The 16461-nt window shown below is 50.8% G+C and overlaps 2 protein-coding genes across 5 annotated transcripts; one reads left to right on the top strand and one right to left on the bottom strand.

Moving 5' to 3' along the window:
- Positions 1 to 3041: 3041 nt before the first annotated feature.
- Positions 3042 to 11858, bottom strand: LOC307222389 (interleukin-1 receptor antagonist protein-like; the record flags this gene model as incomplete). Of its 4 annotated transcripts, none has more annotated exons than XM_079987623.1 (5): positions 3042 to 4127; positions 5463 to 5587; positions 6750 to 6838; positions 7704 to 7749; positions 11720 to 11858. In XM_079987623.1, the coding sequence occupies 5 exons, from the start codon at positions 11856 to 11858 to the stop codon at positions 3915 to 3917; spliced, it is 612 nt and encodes a 203-aa protein (XP_079843749.1). In that variant the 3' UTR covers positions 3042 to 3914. The 4 variants fall into 4 exon arrangements, with proteins under 4 accessions (XP_079843749.1, XP_079843752.1, XP_079843750.1 ...); XM_079987626.1 differs by having other exon boundaries at positions 11725 to 11824; XM_079987624.1 differs by lacking the exon at positions 11720 to 11858 and adding an exon at positions 9716 to 10549.
- TMED4 (transmembrane p24 trafficking protein 4) lies at positions 11857 to 16108 on the top strand (the record flags this gene model as incomplete). Its single annotated transcript, XM_079987613.1, has 5 exons — positions 11857 to 12049; positions 12176 to 12276; positions 13395 to 13520; positions 13814 to 13960; positions 14829 to 16108. The coding sequence occupies 5 exons, from the start codon at positions 11857 to 11859 to the stop codon at positions 14976 to 14978; spliced, it is 717 nt and encodes a 238-aa protein (XP_079843739.1). The 3' UTR covers positions 14979 to 16108.
- Positions 16109 to 16461: the final 353 nt, after the last annotated feature.

Below are 16461 nucleotides of genomic sequence, written 5' to 3' on the forward strand. Positions count from 1 at the left end.
TTGCTTGGTCCCTGCTCCTGCCAACCTAGCAGTTAGAAAGCACATCAAAGTGCAAGTAGATAAATAGGTACCACTCCAGCGGGAAGGTAAACGGCGTTTCCTTGCGCTGCTCTGGTTTACCAGAAGCGGCTTAGTCATGTTGGCCACATGACCCGGAAGCTGTACGCTGGCTCCCTCGGCCAGTAAAGCGAGATGAGCGCCACAACCCCAGAGTCGTCCACGACTGGACCTATTGGTCAGGGGTCCTTTACCTTTACTTTTACCGTGGATAATTTCTGTATTTTACTACACTGCTGATTTAATTCTTTATGTGCACTACTCTGGGATTTTTTTTTACAAGGAAAAGTGATAGATACATTTTATTTTGTAATATTATAAATATAATTTTTATTAAATTTTCAATTTAGACAATATTCATTTAAACAACCTTAATATATCAATGACTTCCCTTCTTCTCTTTCCATGGTTCATTTTGCATAACATAAATCCCTTCATATTTTATATAAACTAAACCATTCAGTACTCCATTATTACATCCATCAAAATTTACATACACTGTTGAATTTATCTCATTGTTGCCAACGTTTTCAAGTGTACACGATTCCCCCCCCCATATATTCAATAAACATTTTCCAGTCTTCTTTAAACACATGTTCTTCTTGTTCTCTTATTCTGTATGTTGATAGATACATGTTTTAAGCAGATCAGTGAATCTTCCAAGGGCTCCATGGCAGAGTACCTGTTCTGCATGTTCAGCCCCCAGGTGGGGCTGGGACAGACCCTGAAGAGGTGCTGCCAGTACTGAACTCAATGTGCCAGTGGTCTGACTAGATGCAAGTCAGTGTCCTATGTTCCTGTCTTAAGAGTGCAAGTATATACTCCAAAGCCACTAGCTTTGGGAAGTGGCAGGAGACCCTCTGGCATGTGGGTGTCATTGCCAGCACATTGGTGGGCTGTGGGGGTCTTTTGGGTTTGTGTGCTGTTGTTGCTTTTTCTCCTGTTTTTGATTATTATTATTACAGTGGTGCCTCGCAAGACGAAATTAATCCGTTCGTCTAGCGGTTTTTTCGTCTTGCGAAACAAGCCCATTGACACCTTAGCGGATTAGCACTATTAGGGGTTTAGCGGCTTTAAGCGGATCAGCTGATAAGCGGCTTAGGGCTTAGGAAAAGGGGGGGGGAGGGAAAAAACCCCGCAGGAACTCGCAAGACATTTTCGTCTTGCGAAGCAAGCCCATAGGGAAATTCATTTTGCGAAGCGCCTCCAAAACGGAAAACCCTTTCGTCTAGCGGGTTTTCCGTCTTGCGAGGCGTTCGTCTTGCGGGGCACCACTGTATTATCTTCCTTTCCTGGGCTGTATAAGCCTAGAACTTGGTGGCTGTCCCCCTGAAATCTGGGACTGTCCCTGGAAAATAGGGAGGGTCTGCAAGGGGAGACCCCAACCCCTAGGGGGGGGGGGGCTTTGACTTCTAGGCAGCAGCTGACAGTGGCCCTTCTGCTTAGTCCGTCATACAAGGCCTCTGCTCCTTCTCACAGAGGAAATGAATAAAAGTGTGGGAAGCTGTTGAAAGAGAACTACAGTGGCACCTCAGGTTAAGTACTTAATTTGTTCCGGAGGCCCGTTCTTAACCTGAAACTGTTCTTAACCTGAAGCACCACTTTAACTAATGGGGCCTCCTGCTGCTGCCGGAGCACGATTTCTGTTCTCATCCTGAAGCAAAGTTCTTAACCCGAGGTACTATTTCTGGGTTAACGGAGTCTGTAACCTGAAGCATATGTAACCCGAAGTACCACTGTGTTCCAGCTAACAGTGGGGGGCAAGGGGATGTTTTCAAAGGGAGAGGTTCTGTCTCAGGTATTGCTGCCCCATCAGGGTTGCCCAGGCTCATTTGAACCTTCCACTCAGGTAAACAGGAAGAGAACCCAGACTCCCTCGCCCTTAAAGAGGAGGGTTTTGCTCAGGGAGTCTGCTTTAGGCAACAGGGAGGGACCCTCACTCCCCCTTCCTTTGAATCAGGAAGCCCCCTCCCCCTTTCTTTTCCATGGGACCCAAGCTAGGACCACCCCCACCACCCCAGTTCTCCTGCTTACCCATTATTTCATGGCGAGACACGGCAGAATCCCGGTGCCGTGTTGGGAACATCCAGGGGGAGTTCGGAGTCTCAACAGGGTCAGGTGTGCTGTGAGGAAGCACACACACCCCCCCCAGGACTGCTGAAGATGGAGCGAGAAGGAATGCAGAAAGCTGTCACGGAGGGGAGGAGGAGCATGTCAGGCGGCAGGACAGGTTTGACGCCAGTGGATTCCCCAGGCGAGAGAGGAGGCTTCGCTCTTGGCCAGGGTTCCTGGAGCCAAAGGCTGGGAGGGCAGGAACAGGTTGCAGCAGAAAGGTTGCTGAGATGCAGGAGAATGGAAAATAGGGTTGCTGTGTTTTCTGGATGAGGAGGGCCCTGGGAAGCCAAGGGGCTGGTAGGACCGAGGTGACCTGCTCCCTTGTTGTTTTTGCTGTTGGGTGTTGATGTAATCGTGTAACAGCGTTGGAATGTTGTTGTATTTCTTCTTGTGTTGTTTTATTCCATTATAATGACATTGTTTTCTGCATTGCTTGATTTCGAAATGCATTTTTGGGGTTGTAAGCCGCTTTGAGCGTGATGTGTGTAGTAAAGTGGCATACAAATAAAATTATGAATGAATGGTTAGCCATGCTTCCATTTCTCCAAGCGACACAACACACACAAGAACATTAAAGAACCATCGCCAAGCATCACAGATGGATTGTATCCATAATCCAGGATAATCAATTTAATGTTGTTTTAAAAGGTCACAAAAGAAGGAAATCAAAGATGTGCGTGCGTCATCAACAGTTAAAATGTCATAGCTACCCGTTTTCAGGTGCCCCGGGAAATATATTTCAGACTGCTGCTGTTGTTGTGATCTGGGGGCTTCAACTTCCTTGCAGTGGTTCTCATTTATTGGCTGTCCTGCAGTGTCACCCCCCCCCCCACCCACCAGCAACTTGTAGATAAATAATACCAGATTCCTTCATTTATATTATTTATTTAATTATTAATAAAATTTGTACAGCACCCTTCATATTGTAGGTCTCAGGGCAGTTCAAAACATACAACTTCAAGATTGTATATAAACACGTTAAACATAATAAAAACGAGAGCAAAATTTCCAGAGAGGCAGCATCTTTTGGCATCTTAAAAGATATGCAGAATCTGCTCAGGGCTGTGTCTACAGGTGACCTGTCTGCCCAAAGGCTGCTCAGTGGCATGACTGAGGAGGGGGGTCACAAGCCCCTCAGAAGGCCTACCCTTCATTTCAACCAAGTTCTTCACATTCTGCTAATTTATTTTGAAACAAATATTATGTTCAAGCCCTGACGCCCCAGATCTTTTCTCCTTATGAGTCCAGTGGAGGGGAATTTGAAGGCAGAAAATTTGACCTCACTGGAGATCTCAGCCATGCCACAGAAACCATGGCATGGTGGCATGGCAGTGTGGCTTCAGAAGGGAAGTTCAGGGGTGGCAGGATTAGTGCTGGAGACCATCAGCTGGGGGAAGTGGGGCTATTCACACACAGCCTGAGCCTTAGTCCCAGGGACATCTACGCGGATACGAAGTGCTGGATCTTGTGAGGCAGCTTGTTTGCCCTTAATGACCTGCCTGGAGTGGACCCCATGATGGCTGGGAGGGATGTCCGGTGGGCCTCTCCACCCTCAGCCACCTTTACAGCTGCTCCATCCGAAAGCTTCCACTTTTGATGAGTGTGGGAGGGCTAGGATGGCTGAGAGATGAGGAAAAAAAGAGAGCAGCGGTTTGGGAATCCTCCCAGGTGCTTCAGGAGCCCTCGGGGCAGCTGTGCTAGGCACTTGGGCAGGTCTGGGGGCGGGGGGTGCCCCTCAAAGCTCAGCAAGGCTGAAAATAAAAGTCCACCACATGAGAAGGCCCCGGGAGCTGCGTGAGGCCCAGAGGTTCGTTGGCTCTGGAAGAGGTGCACAGGAACCAGCCGGGATGGGCCGCCGACTCAAACCGCCAAGCCCCGTCTTTGTTAGAGGAGAAGAACGTGAAGCGGCTGGACTCCTTCCTGCCACCTTTGGGCAGATCTGTGATGTTGACGGTCTGAGGAGGAGGAGGAGAGAATAGGGAGCGATCTGGTGAGGGAGGGAGACAGGCAAAGGGAGAAGGAGGCTGACCCCTGTCTGCTTTGGGCTAGTGTCCCTCTGACTAGTGAGGGGCAAGAGAGCTCCTAAGGAAGACAGAACGTAAGAAGAACCTGCTGGATCAGGCCCATGTCCCTCATGGCCCAGCATCCTGTTCTCAAAGTGCAAGTAGATAAATAGGTACCACTCCGGCGGGAAGGTAAACGGCAGAGGCCAACCAGGTGCCCCAATTGAAAGCTTGCAAGCAGGATTCGACCGCAAGAGCCCTCTCCCATCCTGTGGTTTCCAGCAAATAATAATTCAGGAGCATTTTTGCCTCCAACTGTGGAGGCAGAGCAGGCCTATCATGGCTAGTAGCCCTTAATAATAATAGTAATAATAATAATAACAACAACAACAACAACAATAACAACAACAACAACAACAACAACAACAATAATAATAATAATAATAATAATAATAATTTATTATTTATACCCCGCCCATCTGGCTGAGTTTCCCCAGCCACTCTGGGCGGCTTCCAATCAAGTGTTAAAAACAATACAGCATTAAACATTAAAAACTTCCCTAAACAGGGCTGCCTTCAGATGTCTTTTAAAGAGAAGATAGTTACTTATTTCCTTCACATCTGAAGGGAGGGCGTTCAACAGGGCGGGCGCCACTACTGAGAAGGCCCTCTGTCTGGTTCTCTGTAACCTCACTTCTCGCAATGGGGGACCGCCAGAAGGCCCTCGGTGCTGGATCTCAGTGTCCGGGCTGAACAATGGGGGTAGAGACGCTCCTTCAGGTATACTGGACCGAGGCCGTTTAGGGCTTTGAAGGTCAACACCAACACTTTGAATCGTACTGGGAGCCAATGCAGATCTCTCAGGACTGGTGTTATGTGGTCCCGGCGGCCACTTCCAGTCACCAGTCTAGCTGCCGAAATGGCCCTCTCCTCCATGTAAAGCAGGCATCCCTAAACTCCGCCCTCCAGGTGCCTTGGGACTACAATTCCCATCATCCCTGACCACTGGTCCTGTTAGCTAGGGATGATGAGGGTTGTAGTCCCAAAACATCTGGAGGGACGAGTTTGGGGGTGCCTGATGTAAAGGCATGGACTTGTCAGGTAGCAGCTACCCAGACTCTTTCCAAGGCCAGCCTGCCACTGAAGGGCAGAGTCCTTCCTGCTCCTGCCACCCATCCCTGGCTCTCTGCTCTTAAGCTGGCATGTGGCAGGAGGAGAATTTACGGTGAGGCTTCCCGTCCCCTCCGCAAGCACATCCTATGGGGATGCCAAACTGCCTCTCCTCACCTCAAGCTGCAACGCAGGCCAGGCGCCAGAGGAGCAGGCCAGACACCTCTTCCCATCCTGAATGCTCAAGATGATGGAGAACTTCTCGTGGTCAAAGGCCCGATTGTGAATCCAGTAGATCTTCTCTAGGGATGGGAAAGAGTAGGTGAGAGAGTCTGTTGGCGTCCTGCGGGGAATCCCAGTAGAGAGGCTGGAGGTGTGAGGGCATTCCCAGGGGTCATACTGGTGGGTGATGTCAGGGTTAGGGGCTCAGTAGCAGAGGAGGGACACGGGTGGCGCTGTGGGTTAAACCACAAAGCCTAGGACTTGCCAATCGGAAGGTCGGCGGTTCGAATCCCCGCGATGGGGTGAGCTCCCGTTGCTCGGTCCCTGCTCCTGCCAACCTAGCAGTTCGAAAGCACGTCAAAGTGCAAGTAGATAAATAGGTACCACTCCAGCGGGCAGGTAAACGGCATTTCCATGCACTGCTCTGTTTCGCCAGAAGCGGCTTAGTCATGCTGGCCACATGACCCGCAAACTGCACACCGGCTCCCTCGGCCAATAAAGCAAGATGAGCGCCGCAACCGCAGGGTCGTCCGCGACTGGACCTAATGGTCAGGGGTCCCTTTACCTTTTAGCAGCCAGAGGACGAGGGCGTGTTCTACCCTTGCCTCTTTTGCTGACCTGGAGGGAGGTGGGGGGGGGACGACCTTCAAGCCCAGGATGTTGGTGGCCTTGCATACACAACCTGCCTCTAGCTTAGAGGGCCACAACCAGGGAAAAGAAGGGTGTCCAGTTTCCTTTCCCGGCAACTGATGCCAAGACACGGGAGCCCATAAGAGAAATCCAGAGCTGATAGAAGTTGGGGACGGCAGAAGCAGTGAAGAGGCAGAACAAATGTGTGAGAATGAGCAGGAGAAAGTCTGCAGGAGAGGGAAGCAATGGTGGAGGCAGGAGCACACATGGGCGTGCACACACACACACAAACACGTTCAGTGCCAGGCAGGCAATTGAGGGCAGCACCAGCGCAGAAGGAAAAGAACAGGCTGTGCTGATGGAAGGAGAAATTTGCATGCCTCCCTTTGAGATATCATAGAATATAAACGGACCCCACTGATTCAAGCCCTTGCAATGCAGGAATCACAGTTATGTTCCAGGCTCCCCAAGTGGTTCAACCCCGGGTCCTATCTGTCCGGAGGGAAGGAGGCATTGGTTGTGTCCACAGTATGGGTCATATCCAACCCATGAGGAATAGTTCTCCCCCCACCAGCCTGTAAGCTTCAGGAAAGCAAAACTCTGCGGACTCACCTTCCAGGGCAGAATCAGAGCCTTGCAGGTATCCAGCTACCAGCTCATTGTTCTGGAGGTAGAGGGACTTCTGGTTGACATCCCAGATTCTGAAAACAACAAGGCTGCCTTTACAAGAAAAATCTTTCCCTTTTCTCTCACCTGCCACAAAACTGTTAGTATAATCCTCAGCATTATCCAGATCTTTAGGTGTGCGAGCATGCACAGAGGACCGAGCTGCCTCGGACTTGACCAATCAGTATGGACACCTCATTACCCATACCAGGCTCCACAGGCACAGCCTGCCATTTACAAAACCCACCAGCACTGGCAATGCCAAAGACCCTGGCCAGGGCGATGCTTGTCCCTTTCTAGGCAGAGTGGCAGCGGTTCATCACCCCCAGCAACTCCTCTCACCTTTGACTCATCAGGCTTGCCTCCCCAACCCCTTGTACTGGCAGCATTGCCAGGCAACCTCAAACGCGCCAGAAGAAAATCAGATGCAGAACTGGACTGAAAAGAAACACCCTGCATTTATAATGTGATAAAATAGAGCTGTACTGTATTCTTGCACTGGGCAGTGTGAATGGGGAGGGAAGGTGTGTTGTCAATCCATCCCATGAGACAAGAGATTCCCTTTCACACTCTTCACTAGCTGCAAGACTCAATAGTCATCTACTTTGATGAGAAGCTTGTTTGGTCTTAAGAGAGACACCTGACCGCAGGCAAAAAAGCAGAAATCGGGCATTGTCAAATGTGCAGGATCTGCTGTTTCTATCCAGTTTGCGAGGCTGGAGCAGCCTTGACTAGGATGTCCCAGGACAGAGAAGTTTTTTGGGTGGGCACAGAAGTTTCTGTATTCTCACAAGCATCCAGTTAGCACCCTCTCCCTCCCAGGTTACATTTGCCACTTACGAAGCAGCACCCACTCTGCCATGGAAACCACCTGAACACAACTGGGCCCAGGGCACTTACCTGGACCTGAAGACGGCTGCCTGGGCAAAGACCTTCTTCTCCCCATCTGGACAGAGAACAGAAAGGAGGAAGAGGAGGATGTGACTTCCAGGGTATTTGTGACACTCCATTCTAAATCAGGCATTACCTGGTAGCTCTGCTTGACCAGCAAGGCTGATCCCTTTTTATAGATCCCTCGGCAACCACTGGGTGGGAATGTACATGATTGCTAGACACTGTAATTAATTCTGTGGTTGGGTCCCAGGATTTCCAGCAGCTCTTTTGCATGTTGCAATTCATGTCGCAACTTTGGACGCTGAAACTAAAGTTCCCTAAAATGACAGATGAAGCTCCTTCCTCTTGCTACGTGCAAAGGGGAGGAAAGAGTAACACATAAACTGTTAAGTTGTGGGTTGACATAACATAAACAGAGCGACAAGAAACCCTGACGCATTTTTAAATTATGCCCATAGCAGGGAATACAGATATTCCAAATGCTTCACTCTTCAAAAGAAAGCAAAGACTCAGTTCCCCGATAAGAGCTGCAGCCAGCAACCCCATCTGAGCAGAGCATTATCTCAAATCTCAAAGCAACAGCTGGTCTCTCTCTGTTTAAAATAGGCTCACCAACGGTCCAAGTTTCTGCACTCCGCTACCCAACCACCCTGTTCCGGCATTTCCGGTTACAGAATGAACCAATTCACCACAAGGCGAGCATGAGAAGGAGTTGGTCTTGCTCCCTTGACTTGGTGTCTTGCAAATGACCAAAGTTAACAAAGAGGCAACACTTGAGTACACTAAAGCACGCTATACTGTACCAGCAAAGTTGGAGAGTTCCTGCTCCTGTTGGTCACACATGGTTTCAATCCTGGTGCCTGGGTGGCCTTATGGGCCTCACCCCAGCTATTTATGGAGCACTTTTAGGAGGCGTGGCCAGGCTTGGGATGGTGTTGACAGAAAAGTGTAACCACGAAATATGCAAGAGATAATTGCATCTTGAGACAAAGCTCTCTGGAGTCATTCCCCAAACCTTGAGTGGTCTTTTGCAGTGTTAGGAACTGCTGCTCAATTATGGATCTTCTCAATTTTGCACCCCTTCAGCTCTGCAACCTTTATGGGGGGAACTGCCCAGATCACCCTAAATCCAGCAGTGGAGGAGTTGCCTGCTGTTCGTGGTAGAGCATGATGAGGCTGTTTTAGGGAGTGTCAGAGAGGGGGTATTCTGTCCCTGCTCTGAACTGCTCTATTTTTATCTGTATCTCCTCCTATGCTTGCAAGAAATCTTTCTTCAGCATCTCCCAGTGTGATGGTTGTTCCTTGCTCTGTGTATGGTTGTAGGGGTGCTGGTGCCAGCTGAGTGTGTTTGGGACATAATAAGATATTACAGAGACCAATAAGATATTATAGACAAAAGCCTAAAGGGCATAGCTGTCAAGTGTCCCTTATTTGAAGGGACAGTCCCTTATTCCAGCACCATGTCCCGCTGCTGTCCCTTATTGATGGATGTCCCTTAAATTTCAAAGGAAGCAGCTCCTCTCCTTCCCTCCCTGCTGGCCAGGGAGGAGGGAGGCTCCAACTGTGTTGCTTGGCTGTGCTGCTCACCCAATAAGAAGTCTAAGAACGACTGGGGGGTGGAGCTTGCATGCCTTGTGTGTGGCTAGTTAATGCAAGCGGAGGGGTTTTTTGAATGCTGGACGCCATTTTGTTGCACGTGCTGCTGCAAACTTTGCAGTGCAAAGCCAGGCCGGGGAGCCATCTTAAGTTGAGGCTGCATAGGCCTTGTGGTGCATGTGATTCAGATTCTATTCATTTGAACCTCTGGTTACAAAGTTGGATAGTGTTCTCGAAGCTACCAGCATGAGTTTGACCAGACTGCAGGATGACAGGAAGACTGGAGTGCCTGGAACAGGTGAGGCTGCAGGTCCCTTATTTTGGCTGCTGGTCCCTTATTTTCAAGGCTGCTGGTCCCTTATTTTCAAATCTGTAAGTTGACAGCTATGCTAAAAGGCTGTCACACGAAAGATGGAGCAAACCTGTTCTGGAGGGTGGGACTCGAACCAATGGATTCAAGTTACAAGAAAGGAAATTCCAACTAATCATTAGGAAGAACTTTCTGACAGTAAGAGCTATCAGTGGAACGGTGGTGGACTTTCCTTCCTGCAAGGTTTGTAGCAGAGGTTGGTCATTTGTTATGGATGCTTTAGTTGAGATTCCTGCATTGCACAATTCTGATTCTGAACTTGGGGTGCTTGGGAGGAATCAGCAGCTTCATGTGGATTTGTTTACAGCATCATGCTTGGTTGGCACTTTTTGTGTACATCCGTGACTGGCTGTGTGTGGTGGGCAGTGTGCATTGACTGGGTGACTAAGGATACAGTGTGCATCATTGAGTCCCCTCTGCCAGGCTTGGACTCTCTGGCAGTACTAGACCACTTCCAAAATACAGCTATTTTTAAAGCTTTCTGTAGTTTGATATATAAATGACTGAAGCAAAGTATGTTTACCCAGGACAGCTTGTCTCATGTGAAGAGGAAGCTGCTATTCTGAGAAAAAAGGAACTTCAGATTGGCTTACGTTGAAAGGGTACATTATGCTTACTCATACACCAGAATCGTGTAGGAAATGGTCTTCTATGGACACAAGCTGAGGTATGAGGAAATGAGATCATTTCCAATAAGACTTGTCCGTATTCAGGAACGCATGGCTGCAAGATGTTGTGCAACGCATGTCCAGCCCCCATAAAAAAATTATGCACGCCTGTGGTCACTTTTGGTGTGTGTCACCAGCTGAACACGATCCAGCAGTGGTTATGCTAATCGTGTTAACAGAAACGGAGGCTTTTAGATAACAGAAGCAAGCAGTCCTACTCAATTCCACATTGCTCTGGCTGCATCTGTATACCTTCCGAGTGCCACGTTACAAGAGCCTACTGGGTCCACTGCAGCATGTACGGAGGAGGGCAGCCAGGAGAGTGAGGGGGGTGGCTAGAAAACCAGGCACCTGGAGAATCAAATAATTGTAGAGCTGGAACGCACTCCAAGGGCCATCTGGCACAACCTCCTGCAATGAAGGAAAAACTGCCCGACAAGCCGATTAAACGGAAGGCACCCCAGCGGTCTTCAAATGCCGGAATATATGCATGCCTGGTGGGGAATGTGTGTTCCCCGCCCCCACTCCCCCCCCAATTTTTTTTTAAATATTCTGGGATTCAATGCTATTTTTCTGCTAGTAAATGATCAGTAAGGGACGCAGGTGGCGCTGTGGGTTAAAGCCTCAGCGCCTAGGACTTGCCGATCGAAAGGTCGGCGGTTCGAATCCCTGCGGCGGGGTGCGCTCCCGCTGCTCGGTCCCAGCGCCTGCCAACCTAGCAGTTCGAAAGCACCTCCGGGTGCAAGTAGATAAATAGGGACCGCTTACCAGCGGGAAGGTAAACGGCGTTTCCGTGTGCGGCTCTGGCTCGCCAGAGCAGCGATGTCACGCTGGCCACGTGACCCGGAAGTGTCTCCGGACAGCGCTGGCCCCTGGCCTCTTAAGTGAGATGGGCGCACAACCCCAGAGTCTGTCAAGACTGGCCCGTACGGGCAGGGGTACCTTTACCTTTACCTTTAAATGATCAGTAAACTCCAAAGCAGCTGATGGCATCTGCCTCGCACTGGGCGGCTGCGCCTCTCGCTCAGTTCTGCTCTGACAAAAGGGCACCAGGAGGAAATGCCGGACCAGATGCATAGCTGTCAACTTTTCCCATTTTTTAAGGGAAATTCCCTTATTCCGAATAGGATTCCTCGCAAGAAAAGGGAAAAGTTGACAGCTATGACCACATGCCCGTTTGGTTCTCCCATCGAGAGGCCTCGTCCTCCTCCTCCTCCCTGCAGGGGTTAAAAGGGCCCCGAGGAGGCTCCTTCCCAGCCTTGGGGTTGGGCTCGATGACCACGCGGGAGCCCTTCCTTCTTGCGGCCTCTTCCGCTCGGGCTTCCGGGAAGGGCAAGCCTCCCCGGGCTTTCTGCGCACGCGCAGCCTCCTCCGTCGGGCCGAGTCACCTGACCGGCGCTGTTTCCCCCCCCCCCTCGGCGCATGCGCAGCACTCGGCCTTGTTTCCACCTCCGGCGGGGGGTGGTGTTGGGGAGGGCAGCCTCGGCGCATGCGCGGCAGTTGACAGCGTCGGCCAGCGTCGTCCATGGCAGGCGGGTGTCGCTCGGGGGATCCCGCGGCCTTCTCGGCCCGGCCGCCGGGCTGGCGGCTCGCGGCGTCGGCGGCGTTGCTGGTGCTGCTGGCGGCGGGCCGCGGGGCGCAGGCGCTCTACTTCCACATCGGGGAGACGGAGAAGCGCTGCTTCATCGAGGAGATCCCTGACGAGACCATGGTTATCGGTGCGCATGCGCGAGGAGGAGAGAGGGGGCGGGGGTGGGGGAGAGCGCGGGGGGTGCGCGCGCACACCGGCTCACCTGTCGCCTGTCCCCTGTTGACGGGGGCGCGCCTGTTCCTCCCCTCCGCAGGGAACTACCGGACGCAGCTGTGGGACAAACAGTCGGAGGCCTTCCTGCCCTCCACGCCGGGCCTGGGCATGTTCGTGGAGGTCAAGGATCCCTATGGGAAGGTGAGCAGGTGGAGGAGGAGGAGGAGGAGGGAGCGGGAGCTGCTGTTTCTTGGCCTGACAGCAGCAGCCAAGGGGGCGCTGAGCAAGGGGACCCTGCCCGCCACCCTCTGTTGGGTTGAAATAAACGACAGACAAATGGCAAGTGTCATATGGGAGGCATTTCTCGAGCATGTCTCGGGGAGTCCCTTTTATTGAATATTACAGCATTGCCACATATGTGCTTGTTGCTGATTGGTTAACACAAATACAATGCAAGGGTTGCATATAGGCATTAATCATCAATAGATTAAAGGTTGGGAAAGGGAACACAGAATTGGACAGGCGTGAAAACCTCCTTATTAAACTATTACTAGTGATTGATATAGCATTCATCCGTAGATGTGGTCAACCAAGCACTAAGAACAGGTCAGGATGCAATGTCTCATGAACTCAATGTGGACTGAACATTCTAGGGTGATGAAGGAATGTCTCAGCTTAAAATGGTTAAGCCAGAGTCATGTGTAGAAGCAAAACTTCCCATCAACCCTCTCCTGCCTGGGGCCTTTCAATAGTTTGGGGGCCGAGTGTGTGTGTGTGCAGGGAGGCAACATGCCTGTTGCTTCCCCACCTCTGCATCAGGAGTGAGGGAGAGAATAAAAAGCCCCTGAAAGGGCCAGGCAACTCCTTGGTGGGGGTGGTGATGGTCTGCGGTCTTCAGCCCTGGCAAAAGCTCCAATCAGATATCATAAAAGATAAAGGGACCCCTGATCGTTAGGTCCAGTCGCGGACGACTCTGGGTTGCGGCGCTAATCTTGCTTTATTGGCCGAGGGAGCCGGCGTACAGCTTCCAGGTCATGTGGCTAGCATGACTTAAGCCACTTCTGGCGAACCAGAGCAACGTATGGAAACACTGTTCACTTTCCCTTCGGAGTGGTACCTATTTATCTACTTGCACTTTGACATGCTTTCGAACTGCTAGGTTGGCAGGAGCAGGGACTGAGCAACGGGAGCTCACCCTGTCGTGGGGATTCCAACCGCCGACCTTCTGATCGGCAAGCCCTAGGCTCTGTGAGCAGAAATGGAAGCAGAAGGTGAGATACCCCTACCTGCCTGACTTTGCTGCTGCTTGATGGTTTCAGATGGTCCTCTCCAGGCAGTACGGCTCTGAAGGCCGCTTCACCTTCACTTCTCACACCCCAGGAGAGCACCAGATCTGCCTCCACTCCAACTCCACCCGCATGGCCCTTTTTGCAGGCGGGAAACTGGTAAGCAGGCTTCTCTGTGCCCTTTCCCTCTTTCCGTCTTGCTCCAGCCAAGATGGTGGGGGCTTCTCTTCAGGTGCTCTGCCCTCATGAATTGGACCCCACCTCACCCCCTGGTTATTGCTTGTGTAAGGCAAGAGAGAAGCTGGTGTAGAAGGCCAGAGCTCTTTCTACATTTGCTGAGCAACTGAGGTGGAAGGGAGGAGGAAAGAGCCCTGATGAGACAGGGGTGGGGAGTGGGTTGAACTGCAGTGGTGGCTCTTGAATTGGTCTGTGTGTTGCTGTGTTGTGTTCAGCGGGTGCACTTGGATATCCAAGTCGGGGAGCACGCCAACAATTACCCAGAGATTGCAGCCAAGGACAAACTGACCGAACTCCAGCTAAGAGCCAGGCAGCTCTTAGACCAGGTGGAGCAGATCCAGAAGGAGCAGAACTACCAAAGAGTAAGTAACACCCACAACGGATTTCTTTCTTTTTTTTACCGTAATGCCATTCAGGAGGAGGAGCGGGATCTTGAATGGCATTATTGGGGGGGGGGGAGGGATCTACCCTGTCCATGGTTTGTGAGGAACTTGTCACACCTCAATCTTTAAATGGTTCCTACCTAATTACACACGGGTGGCGTTGTGGGTTAAACCACAGAGCCTAGGACTTACCAGTCAGAAGGTTGGCAGTTCAAATCCCTTCGACGGGGTGAGCGCCCATTGCTCAGTCCCAGCTCCTGCCAACCTAGCAGTTTGAAAGCACGTCAAAGTGCAAGTAGATAAATAGGTACCACTCCGGCGGGAAGGTAAATGGCGTTTCTGTGCACTGCTCTGGTTCGCCAGAAGTGGCTTAGTCATGCTGGTTACATGACCTGGAAGCTGTACGCCAGCTCCCTTGGCCAATAAAGCGAGATGAGCGCCACAACCCCAGAGACGGTCACGACTGGACCTAATGGTCAGGGGTCCCTTTACCTTTACCTAATCACTAAGGACTTAAGGAGGAGCATCTTGAAAAGCTTTGCTCATCTGAAAGTTCAGAGAAGCACTTGCCAAATCCTAGGAACTTCTTTGGGAGGGGGGCATTCAAGCTCCGTTGGTGCAGCCCGACTGGAGTTAGGGTGGCGTTTGTTGTGGGTTTACAGGTGGCATACCTGCAATAGAACAAGATTGGCAGGAGTTGTTCAGAGGGGGGTAGTATTGGAAAGCTCCTACATCTGCAAGAAGGACCGACCTGCGTAGATGGAGAAGTTGGGTTGTATGGGTCTGGTGTGGGGAAGGGGAGAGGGAAGTACCTTCTCTGACTCTCGCCACCATGTTCACTTTCCAGTACCGAGAGGAGAGATTCCGCATGACCAGCGAGAGCACCAACCAGCGGGTGCTGTGGTGGTCCATAGCCCAGACCATCATCCTCATCCTCACAGGCATTTGGCAGATGAGGCACCTCAAGAGCTTCTTTGAGGCTAAAAAATTGGTGTAGCCCCTCTGACAGCACAGGCACCGTTGTTCTTCCGGTTCCACTGAGCACTTCTTGACCCTCCTGGATTTGGCACAACTGAAAGGACAGATGGAAGCACAGCATGTGAAACATCTTTGGACCAGCATTTGCATACTTCTTCTTCCCTGATGAAGGGGGTGCCCTGCCCACAGAAGTCTCTCACATGCCACCCCATTCTTTGCTTTGCTGTGTTGCAGCAGCTGGAAAAGCCTCTGTGGGCAGTGCCCTTGTGCAGATCCAAAGGAAGAGAAAATTGCTTTCTAAGAGACTGAGTAGGCTCTTTTTTAAAAAAGTGCTTTCCTGTTTCTGGATCCCGATTGGTGGGAGTGACTTCTGGGTTGTTCTGTTCTGGTGGTTCCGTGTCATTCTTTGCTCTTAACACATGAGGTTTGTGGGGGCAGCCCTTGTAGTGGAGAACGGCCTGGAAGAGGAAATGGGAGGGGTGGAATAACATTTATACTAAAACTGGGTTTTTTTTCTTTCTGGGGGTGGGGGGTGGGTGGCCTGATACCTACTGGAACTTGGGGCGGGGGCTGCTTAGGACAACAGCGGTGGTTGCCTACAGGGTTCTGGCAGCATCTCCTCTTGTAACCCTCCCCAGTTTCCAGCAGAGGGTCTAGATAACCATTGTGAACAAGGGGTTAGCAAAACTTTAGGCTCCAGGTGTTTTTCAAGTGCTAGCACAGATGGGCTCTCTAGACTTCTGCAAATGAGCCTAGTTTAAGGATACCCACAGGTAGTATCTTTTAATTGCACAGAGAGGAGTTTCCACTTGGATGAGTAGGGTGTTTTTTTTTACGGCCCTGCTAATGCCTCTAGTGTGGATGGCAAGAAGCTTGCTAGGAGACAGCATTAAGTGAGTTGTCATTTATGTACCATGGAGCTCCTTAACAGCCTTTCTTGAGTTTGGAAAGAGAGGCCTCTACCTATGCAAAAGTATGCCTGATGATTTGTAGGTGACAGCAGAACCGGAGCATGGAATGGTGGAGAATTTGAAATCCAGTTATCTCCCCCTCCTCTTCCCTGTGTTTTATTTCCTGCCCACTACGGTAAATTCTTAATAATGTTCCTTGTTACAGTTCTGGAGTGAAATAAAATTTCCTGCGAAAGGCTTTCTCTTCCTTGTGTTATTGATTTGGGGTTTGGGTGGGGGTACGGGGACAAGGGGGCTGAGCTCAAGAGGAAAATGGCTCTGGGACTAGGCTTATCCTGCAAGCTTCTTCTTGGCAAAGGAGCCCCCCACAACCAGCAGCTTCAAATTTTTTTTTGTGGGGAAGGAGTAAGGTGGGCCAGGCTCTCTAGAGAAGGCTCTGATGCTTTCAGGTTCCTCTGGGCCCTTAGGCAGTGCCTGGCATGAAGAAGAGTTTGGATTTGATATCCCACTTTATCACTACCCAAAGGAATCTAAAAGCGGCTAACATTCTCCTTTCCCTTCCTCCCCCACAACAAATACAGAGTGAGGTGA

Source organism: Podarcis cretensis (genome assembly GCF_951804945.1).
Source record: "Podarcis cretensis genome assembly, chromosome: 8".
In the NCBI taxonomy this organism is placed as follows: Eukaryota; Metazoa; Chordata; class Lepidosauria; order Squamata; family Lacertidae; genus Podarcis; species Podarcis cretensis.